Below are 10998 nucleotides of genomic sequence, written 5' to 3'. Positions count from 1 at the left end.
AAACCTCTTGCTGTTCTTCCTCAACTTACACTTTGTTGAAAATGGTTCCCTTTCCTTCTCAGAATTTGCTTTTACTTTTCTTTTATGGTCTGGCCTTCATCCTTTTTTTCCCAGAAGCATTCAATTCCTGCTCTCAAGTCATAGGTTCCTTGATCAAATAAAATTTGGGCCTAAGTCCAAATAGCCATGCAATCATTAAGCAGGTAGATAAGGATGCTGCCCTCATTAGGATGGTTTCATCAAAACTTTTGAAATGGTTTGTTCAAGTATGACTTTCATCATGGAAACTTTTTAGAGACTGATTTTTCAGTCAAACTCACTGTTAGAGAAAACACTTTTACCTTTTTACTGGCAATCATTCTTGTTTAAGCAAAGCCTAGCTCACTAAGCAGAGAAGGCTATTACTAAATTAGGAGACTTATTTCATTCAGGGTAGATCATCCACTGTTCCTAAAGAAGGCTGGTTCTTTGAGCAGTTTTCTGAAATGGAAATGGGGACACTGAAAGAAATAATTTTAGTAGGATCTTTTATTTTCTGTAGTGGAAACAATGTTGTTATTGGTTCTTCACTAGAGATTTAACAAAGCAGAGGTGGTAATTTTTTCTATTGAAATGAAAATTCAATTCAACAAACAAGATTTTACCACCACGGACATAGCCTGGAAAAAGTATTTTGCTTCAACACTGAATGAGATTCAAGAACAAATAAAAGGCAAAGAATTAAGGCGGGTTCTAAGATTCTAATGTTGAAGAGGTCAAGGACTAGTTTCTACTAGTCCTTTGGTTCCTGTTCTATATAATTGGCCTTACCAGGCTAAAGGATCTAGTTCACCTATCCTATTGAGGGCAAAGGCCTGCAGCTTAGAAGGCATTATGAATTGTTTACTGAATGAGGTAATAGTTTTGTCCAAGGATAGTCTTGTTAATAGTAGCATAAAACTTGAAGTTATTACAGTAATTGTCGATTATTCATCTTCATAGGCTAACAGGCAACTCTTTTCAACCAGCTATTCCCCCAATGTTTCAAATTTTTTTAAACTCATGAATCTTTGAGTCAGAATTCTGAAGCCCTTTGAGAGTCAGATTTTTGAAGCCCTAAGAGAATGAAGCTGCCTACCACTCCCTGATTAACTCTGAAATAGTTCTGCATTCTGCAAATAGCAAAAGTTATTTTTAGGATAGAAACAATGACCTCACTTTCCCAGGCATGTAGCTTCAGCTGTTTGTTTGTGGGTAAGTCAGGAATGTCCAAAATTCATACATGGACTCATGGTGAACTTCTGCATAAACAAACATGATCTTTCAGTAGGGATTATCGTGTTAAAGAAAAACTATATATAATTTAAAAAATACTGTGTTGTATTTCCAACACTTTGAAATACAATACAAAAATCTCTTTTTGAAAGCATTCCACATAACCTTGGGGGCTAAAATAGGTTTAAAATAGGACAAATTAAAATTACAGTCAGTGGCCTGGTCTAATTTTAAATGACATGAAATAATGTACAAAAGCTTAAAGTGGAAATGTTGGCAGGTACGTTAAACGTAAGGATTTAAAGCTACTAAAACTATCACATATACGCAAATTCTACAGGAAATTATTTAAAAATTGGAAGACAAATTATAGGAAACCTGATCAAGGCAGCTGAATTTTCTTGGGAAGAGAAAGAATGAATAGGAGCAGAGGAGACAGGATTGTTAGGAAAACTGGAGGAAGGAAGGCAGAGGTCTAACAACTACATCATTTTCTAGATATCACCACCTTTCTTGGAAGATGCAACTAGAACTAACAGAAACCAATTTTAGCAAATAAGAAGTTTAAACAAGTATTTTATTGTAAAGTTTAATTATGGTTCAGAAAAAATTGAGTGAATAACTTTCTCTGAAAAAATATATTGACTCTGTAGACTGCAGTTATCGGGGGGATGGGAGCTGGTAAGTTAAATTACCACATTTTCTATTCTGAAAATGATAAAAAGTCCCATTTCCAGTCTGATTATAAAGATACATATGCCCAAAATGGCTGAGAATAAATACAACAAGAAAAGCAAAAGCTGTAAAGCTAAGGGCATGCAACAGGCTCTAAGAGAAAATCTCAGAAATACCCAAAGTGGCAACAAGGAACGCTTGGCTGGAAGCTGAAGTTCTTTTCAGTCATCTTTGTCTTTTGCTCCATGTTTAAGGATGCGCGTGAACTCGATGTAATTGAAATTCCCCTTTTTGTCAATGGGGGCTTCTCTGTACAGCTCATCCACTTCCTCATCTGTAAACCGATCTCCCATGGTTGTCAGCAGCTCTCTCAGGTAATCTTCCTGAATGGTGCCTAGAGAACAAAGAACTGGGGGTCAGAATATATACTACTCTGAGGATTAATTACAAGGAATATCTACACTTGACTAAGCATGTTCTGGATGTTAAAAACTATAAACATGCAAATATACGAAATATAGGGTGTTTCCACTTGCTTAAGGCAGCATCAATAAACAGTTGCCTAGAAAAATGCCCAGCTGCTTAGTAGCATTACTGTGCTCTATGAATCTGCCTCTGCTTCCATCTTCTGATCTCTTGATAATGGGGACTAAACCTGTGCCTAAACAAAAGTAATAAAAAGTATGGTTAAGGTATCTAAACCTCATGGTTCCCTAAAGCAGCATGCATGGTTACACCTATTCTACAAGCAAATAACAGTCCCCTGGCACACTAAAATCAACAACATATCATAAACATCAATAAAGTGCTTCAGTGGAAAGAATACTGGAGTCTTGAGGCCCAGTTTTAACAAGCTGTTATTTCAGGCATTTCACTGTAGCTCTGACTCCAGTTTTCTCATATGTAAAATGAGACTTTTAATGTTTACAAATCTAATTATTATGTAATAACAAATATGGCCAGGCCTAGCATGTACAAAAACATGGAATAAATATTTGAGCATCAACTGTGTCACAGAGACTGTGCTAAGCAGTGGCAATAAGTAGTGGGTAAGCCAAAAAGTGTGCTTTTTACTCTGGGTTTTTGATACCAGGGTTCTCATAAAGCCTGCCTGCCTATAAGGATCAGATGTCACCCGATTTATTATCTGGTATTGGTATTTTTAAAAGGTTTCCCAAGGAACTAACATGCACATGTGGGGAGCCTTCAAAGCATAAGTGAGACTATGCTTACATGAGCAGGCCCTAATAACCACTCCGTATTTAAACTAGTCCAAGTAATGCAGGTAATCAAAGGGTGTGCCTTCCTTCCCTAAAAACATTTGGCTATGCCATGTGAGTTGGGAATCGTAGAAAATATTCCCTTATATATTTTCTCTTATATACACTTCTCCCAAAATATCAGGCTTTATATATTTACATTTTTTTTAAGAGTTAACTCTACGCCAGGCAGTATACACTTTATGTATATTATCTCATTTCCTCATTTAATCCTAACAATCCTATGAGGTAGGTAATATTACTGTCCATTTTACAAATAAGAAAACAGAGGCTTAGAGAAAATTAAGTTGCCCCAAATTACACAGCTGTTATGTAGCAGAAGAAGAATTTGAAACCAGGTAGTCTAATTCCAGAACCTAAGCTCTACTTGGTTTGTTTTAACATAGAGGTTAGATATCAGATTTAAGCAATTTTATTTAGAGCTAAGAGATACCTGGTAAACAGACAGAGAACTGTACCATGTTATAGCCATGGTCTATACTTTATCCAAGATTCCCCTGGTAAAAGTTATTTATTCAACAGATATTTACTGAGCCTAACCCTTGTGGAGTTAACATTCTAGTAAAGGAGCAATACAAGTTTCCCAAACAGGTTTCAAATACAACCTACTCAACTGTAAACTACTAGTATTTAAGGGCAGAGGCAGCAAAGCATGCCAGAAGAGAACCGTGTTCAAAAAACTAGGTGTGGTACAAACCTGAGGGTGTTATGTTGTATTTCAAGTTACTGTATATTTTAGTTACCACAACTAAAAATTAAATCACTTTTTAATTAAAGGTTACTCTCACTTACCAGTTGCTTCTTCATCAAAGCAAGCAAAAGCATTTCTGATGACATCTTCTGGATCTGTGCCATTTAACTTCTCACCAAACATGGTGAGAAACATGGTGAAATTGATGGGGCCTGGAGCCTCATTCATCATGGCATCCAGATACTCATCAGTTGGATTTTTCCCTAAATAAAAAAGAGGGTCATAATTTTAATTACATTATGATATACATCAACTATTAATGATAAACATTTTGGCAAGAAAGGTTATCATTCATACAGTTTGCTGTTTGCATTCAAGACTGCAAAACTATTTGGGGAAAAAAGGCTTCTTAACGAATAAGGCCTAAATTAAGAGTCTGGAGACTGTATGATATTCCACTGGGATGTTAGAAGGAATAATACCACTTTCAAATCCAGATCAGTATTTTTGTATGCACACACAGACACACGTGGCCTCCAGCCCAATCCTGAGACAGGGCCAGGAATCTGCAGGTAGTTAGTGGGAAACACTGCTCCAGACTTTACTTAAACCTTAGCAGACTCATTAGACAGACTTCATAGAGCTTTAAGACTCATGAAATAAATATGAAAAGCACTGTGGAAATTCTATGAAATACATTAATATTAAAACTGAGCATTACCTAGTGAGGCAAGCATATCATGCAAATCTTCCTTGTCAATGAAACCATCTCTGTTCTGATCAATCATGTTGAAGGCCTCTTTGAACTCCTGAATCTGTGACTGGTCAAACATGGCAAATACATTGGATGTTGCGCGCTGAGGGCGCTTCTTGGTGGTCTTGGTCTTTGCCCTTTTACTAGACATGGTGGTGGTTAAATCCTAATTAGGAAAGGAAATACAAGGAAAATGCAATCAATATCTAAGATTACTTAAGTATGAATCAAAACAATAATTAACAAAAGAAAAGTAAACAATCAACGTTCCACATTTGAGCTACTCAGAGATGTGCTTCAGCAGGACAACATCACTTGGTAAAAATAACCATTACTTACAGAACCAAACTAAAAGAGAAAATTTAGACCTGTGCTTTGGGTTCACTTACCCTTATAGTTGTGATGTTTTATACATAGTACATCACTAATTTCAAATTCCAAACTACAACCAACTTTAATTCAAAGCTCACAACAGATTACATACCCCCAGTACTGCTGCTATACAGCCTAATTCCAACTAATAACCAAATCTGTTGATTTAATCACAATAAGAAAACAAGCAGCAAAAAAACCTTAGGTACCTGGGAAAAGTGCCAGGTTCTATACTTCAGTGCTATGGGGGTGTTGAGGAGTACTAATTCATTTTCAAGAGGTCCACCGTTCTGTAGCCCTAGCCTAAACTAGCTATCATCTCATCCTATGGTGGACAGAAAGGCAAAGAAGTAGGAAGGAGGACTGAGGGAATAGGTCTTCATCTCCTAATCTCTATTGCCAAATATTGTTCTTCCATATCCAGCTAACATTTCTTATTGTACCCTCTCTTCTGGGCTCAAAGCACTTCAAGAAACATTTGCTGAAAGGCTATCAGAAAAGAATTAAAAAATTCAAGTTAATTTATCTATAGTTTTATAGACATTGTCCTCTATTCAAACCACCAGCTTCTTGCATTAGAGCCACACTAAATCACATGAAATACCTAAGACCGCTAAAGAGAAATCAGAGCAAAACTTTTTAAAGCAATTTAGTCTTAAAAGTTTAGAAAACATCTTAAGAGTCATAGAAACTACCTTTGCTCTCTAATCCTAAATTTACCCCTGTAAAATTTAAGGTAAAAATAAAAAGAATGTCTAATAATTTCTAAAATGAAAAGGCAATTTTTCTTGCAACATTCAATCTTTATAAAGTCTGTAACAATTTGTTTGCAGTTAAAAATTCCATAGTTAACAGATAATAAAATTCTACTGTACCATCCTTCAGAGTTGAGGTGGAGATGGTAGTCTGCAAAACCTCTAAGCAGCAAGACTAAGACACTGTATTGAGTTATATTCTTCCAAGCAGGTCTAAAATAGGCACTACTGATTTCACTGTGACCAGGATAACAATTTTAATGCTTACGTTCTGAAAACAACATTTAGCTATGATGTGGCATAACACTATGCCGTTGCTCTAAAAATAAGTCTGTGGACTGCGAAGAATGAACTACCTAGATCTCAGCACTCCAAAGTGACCCTAAGAATATAATGTTTCCTATGTATTTAAAAAAGTTATTTTTTACATTCTTTCCTTCATTACACCCACTTCACTCAGACTAAATACAATTATGGAAATAATTAGAAAAAGCTCCGCCTCAAATTTTTTTAAGCTAAATCTGTTTTCAGATTTTAGTAGGAAATTCCACAAAGAGTAGTCAGAAATTCCAGTCTGTCCAATATAGCACTCTACGGCAATACACTGGAATGTACTGGTGGAAAGATATATCCTATACAACACAGAGGTCGTGATACATACTCTCCCCAATTTCTTAGAATCCTTTAATCATTTTTTAGGAGTCTACCTTTCATGACTTATTTAAGCCATTCATGAATGCTATTTTCATTCTGTAACTCTTTTGTGGGGTAGTAAATCCCATTATGATCTAAACTATGTAGAGTTATACTTTTCCCCTCTATTCTAAATGTTGTCTTAAAAACTAAAAGGAGTTATGGAGTATGTTATTCCTCCAACTCATAAATGTACTCAAGGACTCAGGGTGGGTGGTTGAGACCAGTCTATCTCTCTTTAATATGTTAGGCATGTCATGCCTTTGCAGGCCAAAGGACATCTTTAAATATAGTCTGTTTTATATGACAACATTGTCTTCCCCTAACGATACAGAAATGTCAGCTATTTTAAGAACAAAAGAACTGATGAGAATGATAGGTCAAATGATTGACACAACTGATTTTTTAATCTACAATATCTTCTATTACTTAATTTGGGGGGGGGGTCCTCTAGGTACCTTTCCAAAATGCTTAGTTTTGGCTGTCAAGTAATATGTATGTTTTTCAAATTCTGATGAATTTCCTTTTCTTTTAATCATGCATTTTTTAAATTTATAAATGCATTATAAAAGTTTTTAAAAGTTAAAAAAAAAAAGGGTGTTTTCTTTGGGGGGGGGCAATACTCCCAATGGTCTCACATAGAACTCATCCTTATCTCATTCAGTATGCCATCTCATCAACCTCAGTATGATCGGTTAAGTACACTAACATGTATCAAACACCATTACTGTTGAAAACTAGTTAAGAAATATAAGGCATGTGTCCTATCTTCAAGGAGCTTAAAATATAGTTGGGGAAGCAACTATAAAGAATTGAGATGATTGGTTTAACTTACAAAATGAGTCATTGTTTTCATTCCAGAGGTATGACTCTGAAGTTAAAACAATGTGTGCCAATAATGAAAAATAGCTCCTAGGATGGTACATGATTATCAAATACTGTGAGTTCAAAAAAGATCTTTGTGAGAAGTTAAAAGATTGGGGGCAGGGGAAGACCTTGAAAAACCCTGTGTGGTATCATTTAGAAGCTACAAGACACCATTAGAATTAAGAGATTCAGGTGTTAGTCATAATTCTAACAAATTTAGCTAATTCTACCAAAAACTGATAGTGTGATGTTGGGCAAGTTACTACCTGGGCCTTTATTTTTTTCAAGGAGGCTGGATTCTGATCTATGAGTTTATCTCCCACCAGAAATCTGAAGCCTTTCAGCAATAGAGTTCAGCTTCACATTCATTGTTCCAAAATAAGGAAACTGGGTTTATTTTTTCCTACCACACTAAAAGTATAAATGGAATAAACACTGGTGAAGGGAGTGAAGCCAGGACCACTGCTATGATCTCAAGGAGCAGATCATTTTTGCTACTGTCAGTGTACTCTTTGCTGTAATTCTAGTTTGTTGTCCATTTTACTTTCCCTCAAATAATGAGGCTGCTACACTCTTCATGTAACAAGCCTTCAGGAAATGCACAACTCTCATGTAAGTTTAGAAAGCTATGCTAAAATAAAATTTAAAGTATTTCAAAAATCTGTGTAAATATTCTTTATTTCAGATGGGAAGATCTCCAGGTAAACACCTGAAATATCCTAATTATGAGGTTCCTCAATCATAAAGTTGACTCTTATCTTATTTCTGAAGGATTTAATAAAAGATCTTTAGTGTGAAGGGGTATTTGTTGTATGGAACTTCAAAGGAGGAAAACTTACAGAGCAGGCTTCTACAAAATGCGTGAGGATTTCAGATGCATGAGAAAGTGAATAAAGGGCAGTCAAGAAGATTCAGTTTACAGATCTAAAGGAGCACAACCTTGTTTTAAGCCAGGGGAGGGGAATGCGGGTGGCAATGAATTTGTGATTTTATGTTCAGCTTGATGAGATAAGAAGGGCTATGACAAAAGGAGGGATACAAACCATGTAAGGAAGATGTTAGATTACAAGGTGGGAGAAATGTTAAGACAGAACTCCTCAAAGAGGCTTTCCCCACACACCATGAGCAACCAGAATATTTTTCAAAGTCTCTAGAAACTATGGTTTCACTTATAAAATGGGACTAATCCATACTAATATATACATTAGATTGCTCTAGTTAGAATCCTACAGGCCAGCAGTTATAGTGGTAACAAATGTAAAATAATCTAAAAACTTTTTCTACATAACACTCAATTTCATAATATTCTAAGAAATACATATTCTTTAATAAGAAAAACTCCCATCTTACAAAACACCGCATAGTGTGATATTACCTAGTGTTTGGTCTGCTTTCCAAATCTTGACCAAATCTAGTGTCTCATTTAATCAATGCACTATGCACTTTTAAAAAATCTAAGTATAAGTAATTTTTTCAGTGCTAATCACAGTTTTTAAAAAGCATATTTTCAAGTTGGTGCTTCCCTTCCAACTAAACCAAGTTTTCATTTCTCATGCAAACTTCCGGTTGAAGGTAGGATTAGTTTTCTTAAGACTGCCACACCCAAAAAGTTCTTACCACTTGACAATTGTAAGGATTGACAAAGGCTCGCTTTTGAAAATAAAATGTTTTTCTGATTAACGTTTATCAAAGGCCTTCCAGAACATGAAACTAATACCAGTAATTTTAAGAAATACTCGCTTTCTTCACCTTTAAATATAAACTTTGCACTTTAGAAGTTAAAAATCTCAACTGAACACATACGTCTCTAAAGAACTGAAATATACTTTCATATACCCACTAAACTACTTTAAAAGAAAACGATTCTTTGGCGAATTGACTTAGCCCAAAGTCTCCACCCAAAAGGCTCAAGTTATTGTATTTGGGGAGTTCTTCCTTGAGCCGCAAACTAAACCCCAAACTCCTCTTTGTCCAAATATCACTCAAAGAAAGAAGTTCTAGTCACAGGATCGGATTCTGAGCTGAGGAAGTTCCAAATTTAAGTTAGGTTGTTCCTACTAAACGTAGCTACACAACTGCAACAACAGCTGCAGCAGGGGGGAACAGTGGGCTACGGTTTTTGCGCAAACTCTCTTGAATCAGGCAAGTTTACGTTAGAAACTAAACATAGTCCCGGAGTCAACTATGAAGGGCTCGGGTTTCGCGGGACCGGCAGTCTCCCAAGCTCAAGGCGCCAGCGAGCTAAGCCACATTTCCCGAGCTCCAAATTTGGGCACAGGAGCGAATTTCGCGTCTGGGCCACTTCCGGCCCGGGTCTTGGGTGCCAGAACTGACTCCTTGAGCTCGAAAGTGGGGATCTGGCTGGTACACCTGCCCAGGTACGCGGAACCCCGCTGCCCTCCCAGCGGGCCCCGCGGAGATGGGCCCCCGAGATGGGTCTCACGCGCCCGACCGCAAGCACCACTCACCTTGCACAGCCACGAGAATACGAGCACCTCAGCGACCCCCGCGCTGCAGCTTTCACCAGCCTTCTACCCCAAGAGCCGCTGAAAACCAACACTTCCGGCCTCCGCTTAGCAAACCGGAAGGAAGCCTGGTCACCATTCTTGGCTAACAGAGTGAGCCCGTCTGAATGGAAGGGCGGCCGGGAGGGAAGTTACCAGTGTGGTCAGCAGGCGCAATATTGACCAAGTGCACTGGAAAGAAGTATAAAGCGGGCGACTTAGAACATAGAGAAATATATAATGATTCGTTGGGTCCGATTACTGAGTTTCCGTCTTTTTTGTACCCTCTTCTTGCAATGTACAAAGTTTTCCCCCCTTTCCTTTCCGCAGATGGTTGCGTCTGTCCTGTGGCTTGGCCTCTTCGCACATTCCAGTGCACGGCGAGGGGTGGGGCCCGTTAGCACAAGTCCATGTAGGGAAATGGCCAAGCGGGCTGCCGAGCCCACGTGACTGCCCTTCGCCACGCCCCCGAGCGTCTGCCTCCAGCAGCCGGGCGGTAGTGCGCCTGCGCGTGACAGTCCGTGCATTGTCTGGGTCTGTGCCTGACGATGCCGGGGCTGTACGCGTAACCCGTGACGGGGCTTTGTGCAAGCGATTTGCTCTCTTCGTGCAGAATTATTTTATGAAAAGCCCCACCCCTTCCACACAGGAGGAAACGTTGTGAAGTCCCAAAGACCCTCAGCCAAGCTCCCACTCTTCTTTTTGGCCCAGACAGATTTCATAATGTCACGAGTAGCCACTTCAGTTAGGCTGAAGACTAACTCTTCAGAAACGTTTGCCGCTACTCGCGCCTGCCAGGTCCTCTCTGACCCTGACTGACGAGGACAGCCCGACTTGGGTCCGGCTAGGGCGGAAGAGGAGCTACATTTGCGCCCACCTCTATGATGAAGGCTTGCGGCTTGGTGAGAACGGGAATAAAAAAATTGGATCTATTCTCAGTTTTCCGTGCCTAGAACAGCTGTAACAAAGCTTCTTGTTGAAGGAAAAGAGAAAGCCCTCCCCGACTTTGTCTTTTCCGTGCTGAGTCAGGTGAGAAGACTATCGTTCTGGCCGCCTCAGCTCTGGTGTGACCTCGTCTCCAAAGGTGTGATTGGGATTCCGTAACACTGAGGTCACCATCCTAGCACCAGTGTCCAGTGACTAGTCTGGCTCA

The 10998-nt window shown here is 38.5% G+C and overlaps 1 protein-coding gene across 2 annotated transcripts; it reads right to left on the bottom strand.

The window, feature by feature from the left end:
- Positions 1-567: 567 nt before the first annotated feature.
- LOC138383378 (myosin regulatory light polypeptide 9) lies at positions 568-9916 on the bottom strand. Of its 2 annotated transcripts, none has more exons than XM_069468220.1 (4): positions 9810-9916; positions 4622-4820; positions 4002-4163; positions 568-2323 (listed from the first exon to the last, which is right to left on the bottom strand). In XM_069468220.1, the coding sequence occupies exons 2-4, from the start codon at positions 4803-4805 to the stop codon at positions 2151-2153; spliced, it is 519 nt and encodes a 172-aa protein (XP_069324321.1). In that variant the 5' UTR covers positions 4806-4820; positions 9810-9916; the 3' UTR covers positions 568-2150. The 2 variants fall into 2 exon arrangements, with proteins under 2 accessions (XP_069324321.1, XP_069324320.1); XM_069468219.1 differs by lacking the exon at positions 9810-9916 and adding an exon at positions 5902-5952.
- Between the last annotated feature and the right edge of the window lie 1082 nt (positions 9917-10998).

Source organism: Eulemur rufifrons, chromosome 5 (genome assembly GCF_041146395.1).
Source record: "Eulemur rufifrons isolate Redbay chromosome 5, OSU_ERuf_1, whole genome shotgun sequence".
NCBI classification, from domain to species: Eukaryota; Metazoa; Chordata; class Mammalia; order Primates; family Lemuridae; genus Eulemur; species Eulemur rufifrons.
The sequence above is the reverse complement of the archived record's forward strand: the minus strand, read 5'-3'. Positions and strand labels throughout refer to the sequence as shown.